Here is a 25491-nt window from a genome sequence, read left to right on the forward strand (position 1 = left end):
GAATAATAATAATCCGTAAATTTTATCATTCACTTTTGCCAGTGTTGATTGTTCTTTTCCTCTGTGGGTAGTAGTAAAAGGTTTGTTGGTTGTCTTGGATGTGTACTGACTGATGTCCACTGTATTTCAGTGGCAGTAATTTCTGTTTACAGTTCACATGCTTTTTTTTTACCATGTTATCTTTTCGTTATCTGTATCTACCAGTGTGCATGTTTTCTCTCATATTTGAAATTGTAACTTTAAATGTCTTTGTTTTCCTATTAAGATTACAAAACACTGTATCTTACTGAATTATGACTGGTTTGTTTGTTTGTTTTGTTGTGGCTTAATGGCCATCGCCACCAACGTGGGGCATTAGGCCAGCCAGAATAATTGAATAAAATGGATCCACTCCCTCACCGTGCACCACCGACGATCTAAGGGGCCAGTCGAGGTGGGAGCATATGATAAAATGCTCGAAGATAGGCTAGACGCACCTCCTCCCCTCTGACAATCAGCGCAGGTCTTATGTCCTCACCCCGGTTGGCAGCCCGGAGCAGATCGTAAAGAGTGGTGTATGTCGTTTCTCCGAGCTGGTACGACCAGGTGTGAGCGCTGAGAGCCAGGAGGTGTCTATAGGAGGCTACGTCTAGCCGATCCTTTAAGTCGATGATGGGAGGGCGAGATGGGGTGCCCCCCTCTGTCTGAGGATGGGGGGACTCACCAACTTCCTCCTCGGTCGAGGAGACGGTCGACGGTTAATCGACCATGGAGGCAGTGTCAGTAGAGTCCCACTCCCCCTCAGACATTGCTGGCGGATGGTGGACTTCTGCCATGGTCGTGGTATTTGTAGCATTGGTCGGGTCCGGAGCCAGGTCGATATCCTTGGAAACAGTCCTTTGGTTGAGGGGGGCCTCCAGCCTAAGCCTCTTCCTCGGCGTTTGACGAGGGGCAGCAGATCGTGGCTGCGATCGTCGAGCCTGACGCTCCCGTCGGCGAGGGACAGAGTGTAAATCACGGGCAAAGCACTCGGGGATGATAAGCCTAGGCAGCCCTTTCTCCTCAAAAATCTTCGGGAGGAGAATGCGCAAAGCCCTCTTATCACTCCCAGAAAAAGCCTTCGCCGTCACGATACACATCTCCACGACGAGGTTCATCTGATCAGAACTCCCAAAATCCCTGGCTTGATGTCCCCAGGCCGTGAGGCGCCGCCGTGCATGAGCAGAGCCCTGCACAGCTACGCCACCCGGCCCAGTAACCTCCCGAGCCTCAGGACCCTTGGGGGTTCCAAACAGATTGAACTCCACCGATTCTCCATCACCTAGGGAGTGTTGGAGGTGCCGTGGGTTTAGTTTAAGTATCGCCTGGTGGGGCACAAAAACATCAACGCCAGAATCCTGGCGCTTGATGAATCCGTACCCCGCCCGTACATTAAACCAAACCACGGTCCCCCGAATCTTCGGAGTTACAGGCGATTGTGGCTGGCTGGATGCCTCCCTCAACGGGACGCAGGCAATGTTGGCATGTCCGTCTGCCATGGCTGCTCTCCGATCTGTGTTGTTGTTGTTGTTTGGATATTATCCCCACAGCACGGTGGGGAACGGGCAAACTGAGAGCCCGTCAGGGAGAAGCAGAACAAAAAGCACAAAGCAGAAAAAAAAAAAAAAAAAAAAAAGCTGGGAGAAACGAGCGAAAAGGAGCAGAGTGCTGTCACGAACTGCAAAAACTGGAGCAGGATGGTGAAATCAAGGCAACTCATCGGAATCGTCGATGTCGGTATAGTCTGAGTCCCGATCGAGATCTTCGTAAAGCAGCAAATCCCCTGAGTCTCGTAGGCTAGATGGGCAGCCTAGATCAATGCTCTCCCTCATCTTCTCTATGGCTTCAACGAAGCCATGCTCGAGTTCAGCCTCTAAGAACTCACGAGCAGCTGCAGGATCGACAGCAGCTGTCTCAGCAAGATGGGGAGGCAAGATCGCAACGAGCTCAGGGCGAAGAGGAGAGTGATCAGGGACAGGCACAGGTGGAGATAGCGAGGCCACGGGCACAGCCGCAGACGTGAGGGCCACACCCTCAGCAGCAGATGGAGAGTCCTGGGAGGAAGGGCCCTGACGATCCAAGGGATCGGCTGGATCAGGTGAGGCAGCCCTGTCTCCTGCAGCTGCGGTAGGCAAGGGGTGTACCTCAGCAGAAACGGTGAAGGTGTCGAGTTCCATAGCCGTGGTCGGATCCGGGTCGGTGATCGGAGGGCCAGTCAAGCCAGTCGCCCTGTTGATGGGGCCATCCAATCACAGCCTTTTCCGCGGTGTAGTGCGAGGCCGAGGTGGACGTGGCCGTGGCTGCGACTGCGGCCGCCGGGGACGACGCTCCTGACGAAGGACGAAATGTGGATCGCCGGCAAAGCTCCGAGGGATGGCAAGGCCCGGTGGCCCGTTCTCCTCGAAAATCTGAGGGAGGAGAACGCGCAAAACAGCATTGTCACCCCCACTAAAAGCTTGAGCCGTAGCGACACACATCGAAACAAGGAGATTCGTCTCCCCAGAACACCCAGGACCGCGAGGCCGACGTCTCTGGGCCGTAGGGCGCCGCCGTGCATGGGCAGAGCCCTGCACAGCAACACCCCCAGGCCCAGTGACATCACTAGCCTCAGGACCCTTAGGAGACTGACGGAGACGAAACTCCACTGTCTCACCCTCGCCAAGAGAACGCCGAAAGTGTCGGGGATTTGGTGCAATGATCCCGAGTCTGTGTACGAAAACATCAACACCGGTGTCCCGGCGCCTGATGAACCCGCACCCAGACTTCACATTGAACCAAACCACCGCACCGACGATCTTCCTGGCTCCCGGCGGCTTCGAGCTACTGCGAGATGCCCCCCTCAACTGGTCGTAGGCGTGAGCAGTGGAAACGGGAGCTCGAACTTCAGGCATCGAGACGTCTGCCTGGGGCGAGAGCTGGACTGGGAATGGATCTGTGCTGAGTTACTGTATTTATATGCCATGTGACTGACTACTGTCCACTATTGTCAGAGTGTATGAGTGGGTTAATTTGAACCACTACAGTACTATGCCTGACATTGCAAGGATGCCTGATGTCTTTTCTTTAGATTATATAGCCAGTCTTTGTGTTATATAGAGTACCAACAATGCATCACCGAGGGTAAACAACAGGTGCTTACAGTAATACTAAAAAAAAAAAAAAAAAAAAAGTACTTGTCTTGCAAATCCTTATTCTTATGAAATCAGTTATATGCATATTTCATTGTACTGTATTTGCTATTTACCCATTTTCATTACACCTGCAACAAAAATGGTGTCGTTGTTAGTCATGTTAGCTTGCCTGTTTATTTGTTACTTCACATTATATTGTAAGAGTTCATCTGAAGCGGCCATGAAAGGAATCTGTTCAGTTATTCCATGATTTCCTGATAGTCTTCCAGCCTATCCTAGGGTACCTTCCAACCTCGTTTCCGTCTCATCTCATCACAATCTTGGTTGTTGTCACTGCAGTGGTGAATCTATGTTACAAGAGAATTTACTGTACAAGAATCTCTCCATAACTCCCTGAAGCCAAGTGACGTTCCTTCGGTTTATTCTGCTGCTTTTATACAATTTAATTCAGCTTAGCAAAGGCCTCTCATATTGAAGGGGTTTACTAGAGCTACTGTATATCTAATCCCTCCAGTTCAAAAAGCCTGTCCTAAGCTGAATGAAATCATCATGAGCTGACAAGAACAAAATGGAGACATCAAAGGGCTGCGTGAGTTAAAATGTGTATGAGTCAGTCTGCCACCCGCCCTACCCCATCGCTTTTATCCTCCATCCCAACATCAGCCTCACTGGTCATTCCAGTGTAGAGTTGTGATTCATTATAGTGAATGGTAAATTAAACTTACAGTTTGACTCATGTTAGCCTTGCAGCCCGGAAAACCTGTCACACTCAGGTACTTTCCTCTTTATGAAAGAATTCTCTAATGCACACAGGGAGATTAAAGGTTGGGCCTTGTGCATTAGTCCCGTTGCCCTCATACAGTTTGTTGATGCCTGATGGTCAAGTGAGTTAATGCACTCCAACTGGATGTGGCCCATAATGATCTACTTACAAGGGATGGTTGGGGTTTATTGCTCATGTCATGATGCTCAGGGTGAATAAATAGTCAATCACCTTAGATGTCTGGACTGAGTAACCAAGCCCTGGACCTCTGTGCTTCTGATATGGGTCAGTACTAGATGAGACTGGATGGATGCAACCCAGGAAACCATTATTATCTTGATTAGTTTTGTATTTTTTTTTTTTTTTTTTTGCCTATCGACCGTTGGGGCCGGAGCCCCTGGTCATTAAGGCAAAGATATATATATATATATATATATATATATATATATATATATATATATATATATATATATATATATATATATATATATATATATACAGTATATATATATATATATATATATACATACATGCATATGAACAAACACACTTTCATGCACACGTACTGTACATATAAATATAATAATTTTTTATTTTATTATTTTTTTTGTATTTTTATTTTTATTTATTTTTTTTAATTTTTTATATTTTTAACCTTATATCACTTATAAACAAAAATGCCTAATCCCTAAAACTAATCACCTAACAGACAAATCGCTAACCTGTACTAAATCATGAGACAAATAACTAGACCTACACTAATGGTAAAAAAGCCTCGACCAAGAGAACACCATCGACTACAGATATGAAATGCCTTTCTACATTACATACCTGCACTCATCACCTGGTGACTGTCAGTCGAGGCACAACCTAATATAGGGGAACCAGACGAGTCAGGAACATTTCCATATACGTCAGCTGTCGGCCCTAATTAGAATAACTTAAGCAAGATGGTATAATGTATTTACATAATATGTACAAAAAGTGAAGAACCTCGCCCAACAGACCGCCATCGACTGCAAGTGCCCAATACCTTTCTGTATTGCACACTTGCGCTCATCAGCTGGTGACTGTTAGTCGACGAACGGGGTTTAATGTAGGGGACATCAATATTAGAAATAGGTCAGTGGGAGGAGGAACTGTTTCAAATACGTCAACTGTCAACCCTAATTAATATTACAATATATACATATTTTCAGTTGATAAAAACCATAACCACACAGTAAAAAAGTCACATCACTGATCAGTCCGGTCTGTCTCAAGAAAGCCATCAATTTATCAGTCATAACAATGTCCCCATCACCCAGGATGGTGGAAAGAGTGAAGGGGACGTCTACTGCGCCGCAGTAATTTATAAGTGAAGCACGTTCACGAATAAATTGCCGACAGCGCAGGATGATATGACTGATAGATAACACCGCATTACAGATGTCACAGTGCGGTGGGAAGCGTCATTCCATGTATGGTTTCATGTGAGTTAAAACGGTGGCATTGACCCGTATTCTCGCCAATACTTTTTCTTCCAGGCGACTGGGGCGGTTGGCGGTGTCCCAGTCGCCCAGGTGCGGCTTACAAGTTGGAATATTTAGTCTGGTCCACTGACCTTGCCACAGAAGATTTATTGATTTCTTCCCGAGAGAGAGACTCGACCGTAGATCACGAGGAACGTCCCTAGTCTCCTCGAGCTCTACAGCCGACTTTGCAAGTAAGTCAGCCTGCTCATTGCCGTAGATACGACGATGACCAGGCACCCAGATCAGCGTGAATGACTTGTTGCATGAATGCAGCTTATTAACAATGCGGCCCTGGATCTCGTGCGAATCCGTAGTGCAAGAAGCAATTGCCTGAAGGGCTGATTTCGAGTCTGAAAATATGACAAATGAATCATGCCTAGAATTGAAAGCATAGTCTATGGCTTTGTCAATAGCAAAAAGTTCGGAGGTAAACACAGATGTATGAGTCGGGAACCGATACCTGAGGGCACATTCAGTCGACCACACACTTGCAACCACACATTCACTCGACTTGGAGCCGTCAGTGCACAAGTGGTGGGACCCCAAGTGACGAATTATGATGCTACGAAACAAGTGGTGGACCTCCGCCTCCAGCGCCTTGGCCTTTGGTGCAGGGAGCCATGTAACATAAAAAGTAAAGCCGGGTGGCTCCCAAGGCGCTATATTTTTTAACACCAACTTGTCACAGTCACTGGGGTACACACCAAGCTCCTGAGTCAGTAAGTGGAGGCGAACGGCAAGTGGCCGACGCACTCCCTGCAGAAGGTGGTGGTATTGACACAGGGGGGTACAGGCCACATTGCCGATATTACTTTTACTATATGTTCGAAGGCCATAGGACCAAGCCAGGTGGTCACGGCGAATACGGAGGGGAGGCACATTCACCTCCACTTCCACACGAGCTACACGGGTATCCGCACGACTCCAAGACACATTCGCAAACATTTGTTTTGTAGCACATCCAATCCTTTCAGCGTGGCATCGGATGCCGAGCCATACACCTGTGCGCCATAGTCTAGCTTCGATGGAATAAAGGACTTATACACCATTAATATAGATTTTCTGTCGGCACCCCATGTAGTACCCGCTAGGTACTTGAGGACATTTAACGGTTTATCACAACGAGCAAGCAAAGTATTAACGTGAAGTTTAAAATTCATTCTACGATCAAAATGTATTCCTAAAAACTTTACAGAATTTTGAAAAGGTACCGCCTGATTATCCAAAGTTAAGCACAAATTAGGTACGTTACGAGTCGTAAAAACTACAGCGGCACACTTACGGACGGAAAACTTAAATCCCCACTGCAAGGCCCATTGGTGGACGGAGTCAAGGGCTGCTTGAATCCGCCCAGCCGAAAATTGTGCATTACGGGAAGAGTGCCATATTGCACAATCGTCAGCGTAGAGCGAGAATTTAAGATTCCTCGAGATGGGAGCTGATGACAGAATATCATTGATCATAATACTAAATAAAGTAGGACTAAGCACACTTCCCTGTGGCACCATTTCCTGGATAAATATATCCGATGTTACGTTACGGGGCAATTTGACAGAGAAAGTCCTGTCCCTTAAGAAATTTGAAATAAAAATAGGCAAATTTCCTCTTAAATCATAAGCATAGAGCTTCATTAGTATACCGTGTCGCCATGTCATGTCATAGGCTTTATGGATGTCCAAGAACACCCCTATCATGAATTCTTTATTGGCAAATGCCTCTGAAACACAATGCTCCAAATTCATTAAATAATCTAGTGAACTTCTGTATTTAAGGAAGCCACATTGTTGATCATTTAATAAATTTTTCAACTCTAAAACAAAAAGAAGCCTACTGTTTACCATACATTCCATGACCTTACATAGACAAGAAGTCAACACAATAGGACGAAATGAAATGGGATTCATAAGACGACCAGCCTCTTTGGGTATCGGTATGACGTGCGCAAAGTGCCATGAGTTTGGGAACGTTCGAGACGCCCAAATCTCATTGTACAGTGCTAACATCTTAATCAGGTTGTCCTGATTAAGATGCTGGATCATACTGTACGTGATGGTGTCTGGTCCAGGGCTGGTGTCTTTACAGGATTTAAGGGCAAGGAGCAGTTCATCTAGCGTAAACTCTTGGTTGTACGGGGAGTCTACGTCTTCTGTGGCAAAGTCTAATATCTGTAGCTCAGCCGTGCGTTTATGGCGTTGAAAACGCGGGTCGTAATTGGCTGAGCTACTTACATGAGAAAAACTCCTGGCGAGGATGTTAGCAACGTCCACGGGCTCGTCATAGATGTTATTATTAACCTGCAGGGTGGTGACAGGGAAATATGGGCCTTTATTATTTAATATTCTTATAGTGGACCAGACTTTACGTAATGGTGTTGTACGAGTCACCGTGGACACAAAGGACCGCCAGGAGTCACGTTTGGCCCTTCTTATTATTCTCCTTGCCTCAGCCCGTGCCTGTTTGTATGCAATAAAAATTTTCTCACAGTGGGGTGACTATCAAAAATCCTGTATCTCCTATTGAGTTTTCTTAATGCTTGTCGGCAATCCGGTGTCCACCAATGTGCCCTATGCTTTGCATGAACTGTAGAAGTCTTGGGAATAGCAGCCTTAGCTGCGTGTAATATGGAAGTAATTATATTTTCGACCTTAACATCTATGGTCTCCCCAGATATATCTAAATTGGCGATCCTTGAGAAGGATCCCCAATCTGCTTTCTTATAGTTAAATTTTGGAGGTGGAGGGTCCGAAATGATGTCGCGTGTATAAGAAAGACAGATGGGTAAATGATCACTTCCCAAGGAGTCGTCGTAAGGGTCCCATGAGAAATCTTGATGTATACCAGGGGAGGCCAAAGATAAGTCAATGGCCGAAAAGTTACCAGTACGATCATCTACACGAGTCGCTCTACCATCGTTCAGAAGACAGAGGTTGGACTGTAGTATTAGTTCGGCTACTTGCTCCCCACGACCATCAATCCTCAAGCTACCCCACTGATAGTGATGGGCGTTAAAATCGCCCAACACTAACTTATTCCCAGGCAGATGTTCAAGTAGTGAATATAAAGCATCACTATCAATGAGGCCATGTGGAGGACAGTACAGAGAGCAAATAGACAGATACGTGCTATTAAATTTTACTCTGCACGCGACAGCTTCCAGAGTAGAATTTAGAATCACTTCCGTTTGTGGGTGTGATTTGTGTGTATATGGCTACTCCGTGACCTTCATATCTTCTATACGGGTGGTAGTGTTTGAACTGTGGAGGATCAGGATGATCCTCCAGGCGCGTCTCCTGTAAACTAACAAAGTCTGGCCTGTGTATGGAAAGCAAGATTGCTATATCATGTAATTTATTCCCATTTTGTAAAAGGTCATGGAGAGCTTATAAAACTGTTGTATACTGAAGAGGTTTAAGGTTCAATGGGTTAGCATATTGAACTGAGATGATGTAGTGTCGGACACTTTGTAGCACTGAAAACCACTGAGTGAACAATTAAGGCTGACACCAGTTGGTATTAGGAAAAAGTACTGATAATGTGGCATGATGTATGATCTTGATCAGTGGTTTAGAAGGCTGATGAAAGGTACAAGTATTTCTCAACACAAGAAAGAGGCGGGATGATGAAGCTGCTGCTGATGATAATGAAGTTTGATCTTAGTTTGAGGAAAATTAGATTTAGTAATATACATTTCTCTAAATAAGAGGAGATAGACATGGGAGAAAAAGATCCTAAACTCCAAGAAAACTACCTTAAACTCTTTCACTACGATGTTATCCATGTTATTCTGAGGGAAGGAAATGAGAGCTGTGTGTTGGAAAAGATATCTAGAGGTGATGCCAAAAGGTAGACTGAACTGGTCTGGACATGATGACAGGAGGGATGATGATGAATGGCTGAGGACGAAGACAGGTGGTAATATGAAGGGGAAAATGTCCAGGCAAAGACCAGGGAAAAATTAGGACCAGGTTCTGCATGTGTGGACAATTCTGGATTAAGGAATTATTATTATTATTATTATTATTTAAGTTAACTGGCCAAAGCCAAAGTGTAGAAAATTCAGAGGAGACAAATTCAAGAATACAAGAGCATGATTATGTTCTTGCATACATATACAGTACACAACACCTTTGGCTTTGAAATGGGTAGAGAAAGTAATAAGATACAGAGAAGGGTTTGCTATCCGTCGTCTCTGACAGCTGTCTCAGTGAGAAATATGTGAGGTTCAGAGGAAAAGAAATGGTGTTGAGCAGAGAGGAAATGAGGGTAAATGCCGCAAATGTTGAAGAAATGAATAGAAACAGTGTGACATAATGGTTCAGTGTATCATTTGGTCGTCACTGGGACTGTGGTTGATGCTAAGAGCATTTATGGCCTACCGCCCCTTCCCTGGGGACCCCAAGGTTGTGCCTGGATGCCATTTTTCATAATTCTGAGACAGAAAGTGTGATGTGTATTTTGCACAAAGTTTCATGTAGCAGTTAGAGGAAAGTATTTGAGATTTTGCTGGCCTATTTTGTGTTGCTAAAACAATGAAAAAAGTTCGGCAAAGAGATACTGTACAGTATGGTCAGGAACTAGGTCCTGAGGGCTGGTGAAACAGGAGATACAACTCTTCTTGTCACCAGCTTGCTTGCATCTACCTCGGAAGTACCGTCCCCTGTTTGACTGGAGCTACTGCCTCATCCCTGGTCGCTGCCGTATAGCTCTCCCAAAACAACTTACGCAAAATCCAACCCAGTATCAGCAGAGCTGAGAGGCAGATCATACCGGAGGTGTCAATCTAAATGTGGTGTACTGGTGGTGTTATTACTGCTGTTACTCTACCCTGACCTCTCAGGTCGAACAGACCCATTGGCTACAAGCAAGCAGCTACCTTCCTGTGGCTAATAGTGCCTCACCAGGGACAGAACAGGGTCGTTCCACTTGGCACGGGAGCAAGGAAAATGGAGGAGGCATAGCCACTGAGAGGAGTTGAGTATACGAGATATTTATGAGTGATAATCACAGGCCAGACATTGACTGTTTGGTAGAGTTGGTTGAGTTTCCTATCTGGGAGTTTTTTGCAAGGCCAGCTCCCGGGTCTTGCCCCCACGTCACTCCCATGGTATCGTTTCCTAAGATGATAGTAACCATCCACCTACTATATTTTGGAGGTCAAACGGGTGCCACACCTTGACAAAGGGGTGACCCGAGACCATGCAGGGCAGGGGCGTCCATTTTCCTTGCACCGGACACATACTCTGGCCGCATACCCTGAGTATCCTAGTATGAGAGGCCTAAATGATGGAGACACACAGGTCCGGCCATCTCCAGTAAATACCCTCACCTGTACCTCTATACTGATGTCCACTAATTTGTCATCATATGAAGAAGCAATCGATGATATACAGTAAAATGCCGGCTGTGACAATGCAAGCCGCCACCACACCCTCAGGAGGAGGACACAGAGGGCTGGATGGCGCGTGGATCGTGCCTGGGCGACAGGGCCATGAGTTTGGCCGGGCCGCGCATCCCTATTCCCCGGACCTCGCCCGCTACCACCACCTTAGTCAAAGTGCACTATCTTCCAGGCAAGCTGACCACCGACAGGATCAGGGTGGAACTGGCCTAACAGTTCTGAGCAGTACCCTAGCCACAGCCTATAGCCGGGCACCTGAGACGGCCAATAGCCGCTCAGTTAATAAAGAGACGGCCTATAGCCACTCACAGAAAGAAAGGGCCGCGGCCTATAGCCGGGCACCAGAGACAGCCTATAGCCGCTAACATAAAGAAAGGGCCACGGCCTGTAGCTGGGCACCAGAGACGGCCTATAGCTGCTCACAAAAAAAGGTCACGGCCTATAGCCAGACCACTAATTAGGAGACTGCTTATAGCCGCTCCACCTAGTGCTGCTCACATCCCCTACAGAAACCAGCGAGTAGCGACGGCCTATAGCCGCGCTGGGGAGAGACAGGTAAGTCTCCTCTCCTTCTGTAGTTGCCTCGGAGGGCACGCCACCGGCAGTTGACTATACCTGTGCCTGTAGGGAGAAGACGGCCTGTAGCTGCTCCTCTCCTGCACGGCGCCCTCCATATGGGACCTCAGTGACAGCCAATAGCCACACCAGTAGGCAGACGAAGGCCTATAGCCACAGTTGCCTGAGTGCCTGATAGGGAGTCAGGTCCCGGCGACGGCCTGTAGCTGTGCCGACAGCGAAGGGATGGTCTGTAGCTGCCCTCTGTCTGTTGCCCAAGGGAACCTAGTGACGGCCTGTAGCCACGCCGGGGAAAGTCACCAAAGTCTCTTGCCCCTTGTGACTCTGCAACAAAACAGTGAGCTGTGCTCAGTCCTGCCCTCCGGCAGGAGCACAGGTTATCTGCCTGTCCACCCAGACCGAGGCAACCTCCAGGAGGAGGACCACTGCTTGGAGGATTGGTGACGCAGCCCTGTACTGTCCCCAGGGTTGTTCTCCTTTAGTCAGGAGGAAGAGAACGCCTACCTGACAGACTCTGGCCTAGAGCGACGCCACAGCCCAGCCCTGATGGCAGTGCCCCCAGCGGAAGACCGCAGCCGGCGCCCCTCCAAGGACGTTCCCTGGACCCCTGGGCGGGCCCACTCCCCACCCCGATGAAGGTGACGCCCGTCCTCCACCAGGCGCTTCAGCGAGCGCCTCCAATGCCTGTTCGGCCCCAGTCCCGAGGGCCAGACCCCGTCCCCAGCCCCGACAGTGAGGGGCCTTTCGCCACACATGTCCCGAGCCCCAGCAGAGAGACGACGCCCCTGAGAGTGGTCCCGTGGCCGTGGAACGAAGGGACTCCCACAGGGTCTCCGCCCACCCCGGGCCGAGAGTTGTGAGCCCTGGACCTTCCCTTCCCCCAGTGAAACCAAGTGTGAACGATAAGACAGTGAATTTATAGTAAACAGTGAGATCGGCACTAAGAGCACAGACGTGAGTTTACAGTGAATACAGTGAGGCCAGAAAAGACCAAAACAAGTAAATAAGGAAGAACAGGCACCCTAGTGAATTCCGGTGTACAGTGGGGCCAAGTAAGACTCTGGAATACGGAGGCGTTGACAGTGAATATTACGAGCAATGATATTACCCTTGTCCCCTGGTAACGACACCTGTAACTATTCCTCTCCCTTGTGCAAATCAGTAACACCCTCCCCAGTATTCAGCCCATGAACTCAGTGTCAAAACGGTGAGAGCCTCACGACAGTGCCTCACCACCACGAACAGTGTAATAGTGCCTTTACCCTCCTGAACCAGACTTAGACTCCTGTGCATACAGTATCCTGTGCGATACTAGACCCAGTAATGACAGCCTATGTATTGATTCTTGTCTATGAAATTTGTGAGATTGTCTACCCGTTCCACATCAGTTGAATTTGTCAATAGACGAGTAAGGTTATTGCCCTATGTTTTGATGCCCTGGCCCTCTCTTGTTTGTCTAAGCTCCAGTCTAGAAAGAGAACCCAGCTGCACTCTAGGCGTTCTAGTGACGGGAAGCCGCCCCTTAAACACCTAGCATAACATACAGGAAATAGATACTACAGTCGCCCAGTGTCCCAGACAATGTGAAATTGAAACTTAATAATGGATTCTGAACTCCGTTTCAAAAACCATATGTCACTAACTCAATAGAAGAATACATTACAGAGTACAAACAATAAACTGGGAATGGCACTTGCCTCAGCAACGAACATTCAGATCCCTCATGAACAGCATCAGTCACCACGTGAAACTCTACCAATTAAGGAGGGTTCATATATACTGCCAGAACCTCCCACAGCAGGAAGAGAAACAAAAAGGAACACTCACAAAAAAAGAAGAAAAAAGAAAAAGAATATGAAAGACTAAGTCCTCATATGAAGGGAGAGAGTATAAACTTTGAGCGCTTGCTCTAGGGGGATAACTAAAGATGTGAAATCGAAATGGACAGTAGGAGTGGGAGAAAGGTAAAAGACAGGCAGATCTTCTGTACGGCACTTCAACCAGGAACCCACATTGCATGGAAGACCTAAACCGAACACTCTGAGAAATAATGCCCATCATCCTGACAGGATGGCTGCCTTTGGGAAAGAAGGGGGAGGGAGCACAAAATGCACAACCTTACGTTACTTGGAAGTATGCTTTCACCACTAGGTGTTTTACAAGTATATCCTGTGTCCATTCTCCAGTCAATTGCACAGTATCACCATTGGTATAATTTACGAGTGTCTGTCTCCGTCCATGTTGAGTTTATTGTAAGCAAGACTGGATCTTCCTGGGGGGAAAGTGATAACCAGAATTAACCCTTCCCCATGTTGGCAAATTACGACTGGAGAAGAGTTGTCTGGAAGAAGCGTGGTACATGTGAAAGTGGAAGAATTGTATTGGCTAAGTTTTTGTGTGTCACAGTCTGTATATGACATTGGTAGAATCGAAATTAAGGGTATGAGCATACATAAGCATATGCAAGGACAAACTTCCAGCACTCACTTTTAATGTCTGCCACAGCATGGACTCAGACCCTAGAGTGGGAGCTTGAACATACAGTAAGAAATAAATAAGGTATGCTACTACCGAGCTCCCCACAGCCCCAAACTTTAGAGGAATTACATCATTTCCGTCTCTGTCAGAACTCGTCCTAAGTCCTAAAAGCACTGTAATGCTAGGTGTTTTAGGATCGGCTTCCCGTCCCTCTAACGCCAAGTGTGTAGCCGGGTTCTCTTTCTTGACCGGAGCTTAGAAAAATAAGAGAGAGGCAGGATACAAAAACTCAAGGCAACAACCTTACATGTGTATTGCTAAATTCTACAGTTGAACGGGTAGATGTCACAAGAAAAGTTATGCTGAACAATTATAATTCTAAGGCCTAGATATTGGGTGTTAGTATCGCACAAGATACTACTTAGGACAAGATCAGGTAAGGTGAATAGCACTTAGGGCAGTGAAGCTAAACACTGTTATTTGGGAAAGTCTAGGTTCTGTATATCGGGTGGAGTTTGTGGCACTATTTTCACTGCTAGCAGGCTAACTGGTTTGTCTGTCATGTCATTAATTATTGTTCTTACACTGGGGCCTCCGTATGATCTTAATGTGAGGCTGTGTCACTATACGGTAGCGTGTTCACTGCCGTGCCGTGTTTAGTTTCACTGTTATCTTACTTATTCCACCTCCCTTTTATATTATTACTGATGCTTTTCTCACTAACTTCTCTTATTCTGACAACTCTCTGTTCTGTCCTTACTTCACTATGTCTTGGACACTGTGCTTTCACTGTCACTCACTTTCGGGGCTGGGCGTAATGGCGGGCAGGTACAAGGGCGGCGATGACTCAACCTCACTACAGACGGGGCTGAGTTCCGCCAGGGGCCTCTGTATTCAGGGGCCACGGGATCACACGTAGGGGCGTCCTCCTTCGTCTGGGGCTGCTGGTGGCGAAGGGTCCCGCACTTTCAGGGCTTGGGGCGTGAGTCTGGCCCTCAGGGCTGGTGCCGAACAGCTGCCTGACCCTCTCGCTCAGGCACCTGATGGAGGACGAAGATCTCCGGTGTCGGGGTGTAGGTATGTCCTGCCTGGGAGTCCTGGGGGCGGTCTGGAGGTCGCAGGGGCTGCGGTCTCCGGCGGCTGGGGACGCCGTCAGGAGTGGGCTGTGGCATTGGCCTACGTTGGGGTCCGTCAGGCAGGTCCTGTCAGGAACTGGTTGCAGTGAGAAGAGCCCGGTGGTAGTTACAGGGACTCTCCAATACTCCTCCAGGCTGGGGTCTCCTTCTGGGTCGTAGTCTCGTGGGTAGGAGTCAGCACCTGACGGAGGAGCAGCTACTGGCCATCTCCTGCCATAGGGCCCGGCTACTGGCCGTGGCCTTCTAGGGGCTTGGCTACCGGCTGTTGCTAAGGCCCAGCTACTGGCCATGGCCTGGGGAAGGAAGCGGCTACAGGCCAACTCAAGGGCATCTTCGGAGCGGCCACCGGCTGTCTCCTGACGAAGGCAGGAGCGGCTACCAGCTGTCTCCTCGTTACCTCCGGAGCAGCTGCAGGCTGTCTCCTGTAGGAGAGTCGAGCGGCTACAGACCATCTCTTGAGGGGCACCTTCAGAGCGGCTACTGGCCGTCTCCTGATGAAGGCAGGAGTGGCTACTGGCCGTCTCCTCATTACCTCCAGAGAAGCTGAAGGCAGTCTCCTGTATGAGGGTCGAGTGGCTACCGGCCGTCTCATTTAGGGCACCTTCAGAGTGGCTTCTGGCCATCTGATGAAGGTGGGAGTGGCTACTGGCCGTCCCCTCGTTACCTCCAGAGTGGCTGCAGGCCGTCTCCTGTAGGTGGGTTGAGTGGCTACCGGCTGTCTCAAGGGTGTTGACTGGATCTAGAGTAATAGCTCCACCCCGTGGTTGTCGGTGGTTGGCTAGCCCGGAAGGTAGTCTCGCTTTCCTGCTATGGTGGAGGCGGGCGAGCTCCGGATCATAGGGGCGCGCGGCCCAGGCGGACTTATGTCGCCCGGAGTCCAGTCGGGCTGTATTTGCTCCCCCGTAGGCTCCTTCTGGGGGTGTTGGGTTGCCCTCTGTGATATTGCACTGTATTTTAAGCACAATACCATTTTCTCTCATTACCACTGATTATTCTAATTAACCTACTGTTGTGAGAGTTCTTTTGCAATAGTTTTAAAATTAAACAACAGTATCTGAGAAGGGTCAAGGAAGGTGAAAGGGATAGAAGGGGAGAGGTATGGCTATTCAACAAGTCAGTGAGGTGAAAAGATAGAGTCGATCAGTTCTCACATTTCTTCCTTCGAGGAAAGTATTATACCCGATGGACACCACGAAGATTGTTCCCTGCTGCCACGCTAATAAACCTTAGTTATTAAGGAAAGTTTTACTGACTTAAAGCTGATCTTTACAACCAAACCCTCCACTGGTGTTTTAACTGCACCCCACGCTTATTTGATCCTCGAACATTCTAACTACTAGACAGCATTATTATGCAGCGAATCATTCCAGCCACAGCCACTAAAAGATACAGTATGTTCAATATTACTAGACCTGAAAACATGCTCTACCGTACCTGATAGGTGTTTTATTTGCATATCCAGTGACCATTAATTATTTAGTCATAGGCCATCATGAGCAGTATATTGTAGGGGCATCACATACAGAAAAAGTACTCCTTTCTTACTAACACATAGGTACACTGTTCGTTGACCTGTCTTCACAGTATCCATTGGTATCTCTGTTCCCAAGTAGGTTGTAAATTAGCCCTAGACAAGTCACTGAGATACACGTTGGAAGCTGGCAGAGTGACACCATCCATGCTCTGTTCAGTAACATAAGATAGTAGTGCTTGAGGAAGACATTTACATCCACCCCAGTGCCGACACTGACTGTTCAGTGGCTGGATGTGTCAATGAAGAGATCCCACATGGCTGCATACTTCCTGGTGTCTTGTGATACGAAGTATAAAGCTCCCCTCTGATTTGGATTTCAAAACTAGTCTCTTCAGTCAAGTGTCTAAGACTACTATGAAAGCCTGTTTATTAGTAAGTTTAAGAATGCATGTTTTTGTGTTGGGTAGTATTTTGTACTGAGATGACAGTGACTGGACAAAGAGGATGTGGTCTACCACACTACCTGCAAGATGTGAGGGTGTATAGAGCTCCCTGGAAATGTTCTATTTCATGAAGTGAATAATTATTATTCTGATCAGTTGCAAAGTGTGATATTCGTTGTTGTATAGACAGCACATCACCAATCCTCATGTTTGTTGTTGTGGCCATGATCAGTAGAGTAATGGGGTCAAGGCTATAAAAGCCCGCATTGCTTAACTTCGTATTTTACAGTGGAATGTTTACGGGGTTACTCCCAAACGCCTCCTACTAGAAGAAGCGGCCCATAGAGACCATTTAGACATCCTCCTCCTCCAGGAAACACTCCTAAAATCGAACAGGCAGTTCCGATTGCGAGGCTTCACCAACTTCCTTCTCCCCAGCAATCCAGGTGGCCCCAGAGTCTGTGCCATCCTCGTCCGAAGCCACATACCTGCAGCACCTATTGATCCACCACCAGACTGCGGCGAAGGTGTCGAGGTACAAGGAGTCGACATCACCCTAGCAGAAGGCCACCTACGACTATTTAATATCTACTGTCACCCCACAGCCGACATTAACCTTGGGGAAGTAGCCACTCTCTCTACAACCAACCAGCTCTTCATTGGTGGCGATATCAATGCCCATCATCCCAGCTTAGGCTCTAGGTCCCCCACGAATGCAGCTGGATGCCATATCTCTGAACTACTGAAGGAGGTGCCAGAGCTCATACTCATTAATGACCCATCCACACCAACACACGTTCATAGAGGCAGGCTAGACCTCTCTTTTGTGTCTTCGGGCCTAGCCCCCCTCACTACCTGGAGGCTACATCCCACCCTAACGTCAGACCACCATGCTATACCAACCACCATCAATGTTGCCCCACTCCCCACGCCTACTGGGCCTCCACCACGATGGAATACCAAGAGGGCAGACTGGCCTAAATTCACCACCACACTGGAAGAGACAGCAGCATTTAACGCTCCAGTAAATCTGGAGGAACATGCCGCCCTCCTCACAGATGCCTTCAGTGCAGCAGCAGGCTCCTCTATCCCAAAAACTGCTCCCCCAAAGGCTTACCATACCGACCACTGGTTTTACTGTGATAGGGTGAAGGAATTAAACAGACGCCTCAATAGAGCTAAAAAGATCCATAGAGCCAACCCCACAGCTAACAGCCTAGCCTATCTCCAGGCTGTCATCAGGCATTCTATAGCAGAGAAATCAGACATTAAGGAGCAAAAGTGGCTGGAGTGGTGTCAGTCCCTTGGTGCTCAATCAAGACTAGGGAGTATTTGGAAAGAATTGAGAGCAATTTCCAATCCTCAGCCACCTCGTCCCCCGTCTCACCCCGACCCACAGGGAGAGGCTGAAAGGCTGGCAGCAACATTTGCCCAGAGGACCTCCCCCACACAGCTTCCAGAAGACACCAGAAGTAAACAGGAAGCCCTACACCAAACCAGGACGGATCTTATTAACATCTGCAAGGCCACCCCATCTGACTCTGATCATATATTCACTATACACGAGCTTGATCAAGCCTTGAAAATAAGCACCGACACTGCCCCGAGCCCAGATGGTATCACCTATTCCATGCTCAACCACGCTGGGCCCACAGCAAGATCCGCCTTTCTAGATTTATTAAACCACTCCTGGTCCATGGGGAAACTCCTTGAGCAATAGAAGACTGCCACCATTCACCCCATCCCCAAACCGCCTGATCCCACATCTTTTAGAGCTATCTCCCGTCTCAGTTGCTTGAATAAAACTGCCGAGAGGATGGTGCTCAGGCGCCTCAGGTGGATTCTGCCCTCACCCCACAGCCACATCTTTGCTTACACAAGAGGCAGGGGGACGGCTGAGTGCCTGAGTTCCTTCCTCTCGGAGTTACGTGGAGGAAGAGGCCTGGCCATTTTCATAGAACTAGAAAAGGCCTTCGAGCTGGCATGCCCGGAGCTAGCCATCCTGGCAACCCTGGCAAGCAGGGGAGTCAAGGGTCGCCTACTGTGCTGGCTCGAGAATTTCTTCCAGGGCCGACGGGCAGCGGTACAATTTCAGGGGCACACCTCATCAGAGCACTGTCACATGAACGGAACCCCACACGGCAGCATTCTCAGCCCCACGCTTTTTATCGTCCTCATCAACTGCCTCCTACAGATGGACCTAGGCCCTGGAGCCCGCCTCCTCTGTTATGCTGATGACATAACTCTGGTTGTCCATGGAGGCCCATACTATGCAAAAGCCCAGAGGGCTCTAGCAAAACTCCACCTAAAATGTACAGAGCTGGGACTCAAAATCAACCCGACTAAGACCAAGGCTCTTCCCTTCCTCATAAACCTCCCTAAAGACACACTTCACCTCGGCCACACAGCCATCGACTATGTACCCACACACAAGTACTTGGGAGTCATCTTTGACTCCAAACTTTCATTCCGGACGGAGGTTAACCACCTCCGAGAAAGAACAAAACTCCGCCTTAATGCCCTGCGATCCTTGGCATGAAAGGGAAAGGGTGCCTCGTACAGAGTCCTCCGTTTATTTTACATTCAAACTATAAGAGCAATAGTGGACTACGCAGCACCAGTACTTCCATCCCTCAATGAACCACAATTAGCCAAACTGGAAGTCATCCAGAACAATGCCATGTGCATCATGACTGGTTCAACCATGTGGACCAGACTGTGCAATCTCCGCATGGAATGCGATCTTGAATCCTTACACCTTCGCATACAAGCAAGGGTGGCGGGCCTGGCAGCCAAACTAGTCATAATGCTTCTCCCCTCCCCCTACAGCCACGGCTTACAGCAGCAGCCAGCCTCCATCCGAACCTACTAACAAACAGCTGGGTTCATAATGTAGCTCGAGCAATCCACACCTATGAGCTAGATGACTTTATATCACAGGCCAATGACAACTGGCACCAATTACATCCCACAGCCTCCGTGGAGTCCACCTCTACTTACGCTCATTCTCACACACACACTAACCAAAACTCAAACACCAACCCCATTGATGCGTCAAGAGGGCCTCAGACAAATTGCTGCCCTCACAGCCCCAGAGTCCATCACCTACTACACTGATGGTTCGGTAGCATCAATTAAAGCAGGAGCAGCCATCGTGTGCGGGAGCCGATCATTCGACTTCCGTGTCACAGATGGTGCCTCCACCTTTCAGGCCGAACTGGCAGCTATCTCAGCTGCCCTCTCTGATGCACTGGAACACAGTCCAACAACTCCCACTATCATGCACACAGACTCAGCTTCGGCCATTCACACCCTTCGCCAAAACGCTCACAAAGACAACATTCACCTATTATACAACATTCTCACCACCACCCAAGCTATCCGCAATGCTGGGGGATCGGTTACCAAAAATTGGATCCCTAGTCACGTAGGCATTGCAGGCAACGAAAAGGCAGATCGCATAGCAAAACAAGCCCTAGAAAACCCCAGCATTGATTTTGTAATCTCAACGAGCCTACGCCAAGTCAAGCATGCTATTAAGACCAGGGCAGCCAGATTAAATAAAGAAGACCACCGCCTATATGTTGAACTGGGTTCCCCCTCGGCTAGATGGTACTCACTTGCCACAAGCTACAAACCACTTCCAATCACCACTAGATCCAAACCTTACGATGCTCAATCGTCTGCTCCCTTCGCCTGGGCTATAAATGCTACAATGAAATGGTTCAAGATGACGAAACCCCCGAACCTGAATGTGAACACTGCCAGGAGGCTCCACTTTACCCCCTCCTGCACTATCTTCTCAGATGCCCAGCCACATCCCTCATCAGGAAACGACCTCTTCCTAACCCAGACACTCCCAGAACTCACGAAGCAGCCAGATCCATAAACTACGTAATGCTGCAGCCTACGTTGTAGCCACGGCCCCACTCTCAGCACTGACTGAGGTGGTGCGCTCTGCACCTCCTCCAATCTAACGTGCATATCCGCTGATATGCAAGAATATGTGTGTGTGTGTGTGTGTGTAATTCACCGGGTCGGTCAGGATCACTTGATGGTCGTGATCGTCAGCTTTTACCCTCCCGGAAGGGAGTTGAGAGCTCATATAGTCCGATCTAAGGGCAAGGCTGTGACCTTCACACACGCACACACCCGAACCCTTGCGCCAGGGGGACAGTAACCACCCATTCGTCAGTGAAACTTCGCAACCTGAGCGAGGCGCGAACTCCCGTCCACCAGTTGGCAAGCGAGAACGTTACCACAGCACCAGCGAGCGGTGTGTCTGTACGAGTGTTCTTACCTAATTGTAGGTTCTTACCTAATTGTATCTTTACAGGAATGAGTCAAGCTCGTACTGTCCCGTGTCTTAAACCATATTTATCGTACATATCCTTAAATTTGTGAATTGTTTTGGCACACACTATTTCATTTGGTAGTGCATTCCATTGATCAATTGCTCTGTTTGGGAAACTGAATTTCCTTACGTCTTTATCACCTCTCTTCTTATGCAATTTTTTGCAGTGTCCTCTTGCTGATGCTTCTCCATATGTTAAGTAATCATTTATGTCTATTTTCTCTTTTCCTGATATGCATTTATATAGCATTATCATGTCCCCTCTTTTTCCTTCTCTCCTGTAGTGTTGGTAGATTCAGTTTATTTAGTCTTTCTTCGTAGCTTAGGTTCCTTAAGCTTGGTATCCATCTTGTAGCGGCCCTTTGAACTTTTTCAATCTTGTCTATGTGCTTTTTGAGATGAGGACTCCAGACTACTGATGCATATTCCAGGGTTGGTCTATTGAATGATGTTATTATCCTTCTTAGCGTGTCTTCATTTATGTATGTGAATGCTATTCTCATATTTGCAAGCAGTGTATACATGTTCCGTACCTTCTCGCTGATGTGGTCAGCCGGAGATAGTCTGTTACTGATAATCACACTTAGGTCTTTCTCTCTTTCTAATGTGTATAGGGTTTTATTTCCTAACTTATAATCCCAATCAGGTCTTTTTCCACTTTTACCAAACTTGATTACATGACACTTGTCCACATTGAATTCCATTTGCCATGTACTACTCCGTTCATGATGTTTATTTAATTCTTCTTGTAGCTCTTTACAAGAGTTTGTGTTAGTAATTCTCCTTTGTATTTTTGCATCATCTGCAAACATATTCAGATAGCTCTCATTTCCAGTGTTACTGTTTATATCATCTATATACACCCTGTGGTACTCCACTAGTCACTTCTTTCCATGATGAGTAGTTTCCTCTTAGTACTGTCCTCATTTCTCTTTTTATGAGAAAGTCTTGCATCCAACAAAACAGTTTGCCTCGAATTCCTCCTTGATGGTACAGTTTCCATAAAAGTCTTTGGTGTGGTACTGTGTCATAAGCTTTCTTGAAATCTAAATAGATACTGTTCACCCATCCTTCCCTTTCCTGTATTGTGTTTGTTACTCTGTCATAGTAGCTCAACAGATTAGTAACACATGATTTTCCTTTTCTGAAACCAAACTGTCTTTCTGTTATCATATTGTGTTCTTCTGGATGATTTACCCAAGCTTTTCTTATAAGTTTTTCTAATACCTTTCTTACAACAGTGATACTGGTCGGTAGTTGAGTGGATTTTGTCTATTTCCTTTCTTGAATAAGGGGACAATATTTGCTTTTTTCCAAATATCAGGTAGTTTACCTTGACTCAAGGATTTCTTGAAAATTAAAAATAATGGTTTACTTAACTCCTTTGCACATTCTCGTAATACCCAACATGAAATTTCATCAGGACCACTTGCTTTTCCTCTGTCTAATCTACTTAACTGCTCCTGTATTACTTTTTCTGCTATTTGTATATCTGGTAGTATGTGTGAACATGCGTGTTCCACATAGTCCCTCTTAAAATTTTTTTCTTCTGTAAAAACTAATTGGAAATTCTTATTTAGTGCTTCACAAATATCTTTCTCTTGTGTATAAGTGATTCCCTCATCCATAATGGATTGTATTATATCTTTTACTTTGGTTTTGCTTCTGATATAGCTGTAAAACAGCTTTGGTTGATCACTACTTTTATTTATTATATCCTCCTCAAACTGTTTTTGGGCTTCCCTCCTTATTCTTGTATAGTCGTTTCTTGCCTGTTTGTAATTATTATACGCCCTTTCACTACTGTGTCTTCTGTATCTATTCCACAACAAATCTCTTCTTTCTTTTGATTTTTTACATTCTGTATTGAACCATTTCTGTATTTTCTTATCTGCTTCTTTGTGCTGTGGGATGTACTTCTGGACTCCTATTTCATAAAATTCACAAAGTTTTTTATATACAGCATTTAAATCTTGTCCTCTAAGCTCATTTTCCCAATCAACTTCTAAGAAATACTTCTTTAGGTCTTGTTAATTTCCCTTTTTATAGTTTAGGCTATTTTTGTAACTATCATTGCTGTTTACTATGTCATATGCTATCCTGAAGTTATAATTTAGTACTGCATGATCGCTTTTGCTGAGTGGAGGGTGATATATTAAACTGTCAATATCATTTTCTTGCCTTGTAAATATTAGATCTAGCACTGAAGGTACATCAAGTCCTCTTTTTCTGGTGGTTTCCCTCACATGTTGCGTTAAGAAAAACTCTTGTATGAGATCCAGGAGCTTTTGGTCCCAACAGCTTTCTTGGCTATTTATAAAGAGTACCCGGTATTCCAATTTATATTTGTATTGAAGTCCCCAGTTAGTATAATTCTTTCCGATTTCTCTTCCATTTTATGTAGCAATGATCTTACACTCTGAATTGTACTCTCTGCCAGGTCCTCATATTCGTCTCTTTCCCATGTGTTTGATCTGGGTGGCATGTACAAATTGGCTACAATTACTTTACCTTCAGATGTGTCGATCTCTACTGCAATCAGTTCTACTTGTGATGGTATATCTAGTTTTATTTCCTTGACTTTTAGATTTTTCTTAGTTAATATTATAATTCCTCCTCCTTTTTTTAAATATCTGTCTCTTCTCTATATATTGTATTCCTCTAAGTTTAGTATGTCATTTGATATCCTTGGTATTAATTTTGTTTCAGTTAGGCATATTATTTGTGGTTCATTTTCTCTGACATAATCATTCATCTCTAGCAATTTAGATACCATTCCATCCACATTTGAGTACATCAACTTTATTGTCTTGTTTATATACTTGTCATGACATGGTTCTACTACCTTCCTCCTTTTTCTTCCATCCTGTTTGTGTACCACTTTCGTACCTGCAATCCTATTACTTTGTAAAAAAATTTCTTCTTCTCCTCTTCTGATCTTCCCTCATTTTTTGTTTTTGCTTCCTCCCTTTTCTCTTTCAGTGTGTGTGAGTATGTGTGCATATATATATATATATATATATATATATATATATATATATATATATATATATATACATGTGTGTATATATGTGCATAGTCTTTAAAGTCAAGAGACTGCTCCTGCAGTCTTCATCACTTACTTGTCTATGCTTAAATCACTGACTGGGCTAACATATGGGCCGGCCCCTTCCACTTAAATGAAGGGGAAATCTTAAACAAACAACAGAAACAAAGCGGGGATCCTCTCTTTGGCTCAGTGGTAACGTGCATGCCTTTTGAAGCCCGAGGGCCAGAGATCGATTTTTGGCCAGGACAGTGTGATTAATTTGTTAAGTTTCAGTTCGGTTATTACATTGGTTGGGAGCGGTGTGGGATATGAGGTGAGACATGGAAGGCAATGATGCTGTTGTTGACAGTGTCTTAACTCTTGGGGTGAGCTGTTCAGTGTGGTCCGCGGTCCCCCCAATGGTGGCCTCCAGTGATATGCTACCATGTGTATCCAAAACTGACCAAGTTAATCACCAAGGGGAGAAAAAGTGATGTAATGGGGCCTATAAAAGTCCGCGATGTTTAGAAGCAAAGCGGGAATCCTCTCTTTGGCTCAGTGGTAATGTGCGCACCTTTGAAGCGTGAGGGCTTGAAATCGATTCTTGGCCAGGGCAGTATGATTAATTCGTTAAGTTTCAGTTCGGTCATTACAGTAGGACTTTCTACAGGACAGCTTATGATATCAGTGGTGGTTGTTATATACCGTATCTGTGTGGAGCGTGGTGACAATGGTGTAGGCATGGAGGGGACTTTAATGTGCCTGACCTGTCCACTGTGAGACCCTTGGTCCCCTTTGGCCTCCCAGTTTGAAATTTTGGATTACTTGTTCATACTGTCAGTGTGAGGCTTCCCCCCTCCTCCCTCCAGAACAGCGCTTGGCTCCAGCTTGAACTCCCATTTGTGAAAACCTGGCTATTGCATGGTGTTATCTCATTGAAGTAACCATGGAGATGGCAGCCAAGAGAAGGAGAGTCCATCACTGCAGAGCAAAATGCCAAACATTTAGGTTGAAACCACAAGCAGAGAGCAGGGGGTATGTAAAGGTACTCTGGTAAGAACTGATGGACTGCCAAGCCATCCTTCTAAAACAAGTGATGGAAATAGTTTGTAGTGCCTTTCAAAGGGTCCCTGATGTTGTTGTATCTGGGTACCTGGGGGGACGCAGTAGCACAGTGG

General features: G+C 46.5%; 2 protein-coding genes across 2 annotated transcripts; one reads left to right on the forward strand and one right to left on the reverse strand.

Annotated features, from left to right (window-relative positions):
* Positions 1-2267: 2267 nt before the first annotated feature.
* On the reverse strand, positions 2268-2909 carry LOC145404293 (Y-box-binding protein 2-like). The gene has a single exon (XM_080275813.1). It carries the CDS (start codon positions 2907-2909, stop codon positions 2268-2270), a length of 642 nt encoding a protein of 213 aa, XP_080131939.1.
* A 9123-nt stretch (positions 2910-12032) lies between these two features.
* Positions 12033-18651, forward strand: LOC145404294 (uncharacterized). Its single transcript, XM_080275814.1, has 2 exons — positions 12033-12086; positions 17221-18651. Exons 1-2 carry the CDS (start codon positions 12033-12035, stop codon positions 18649-18651), a joined length of 1485 nt encoding a protein of 494 aa, XP_080131940.1.
* The last annotated feature ends 6840 nt before the right edge of the window (positions 18652-25491 follow it).

The sequence above is a fragment of the Coenobita brevimanus genome, chromosome 63 (assembly GCF_032717465.1).
Source record: "Coenobita brevimanus isolate Jiangsu-jjx chromosome 63, ASM3271746v2, whole genome shotgun sequence".
NCBI classification, from domain to species: domain Eukaryota; kingdom Metazoa; phylum Arthropoda; class Malacostraca; order Decapoda; family Coenobitidae; genus Coenobita; species Coenobita brevimanus.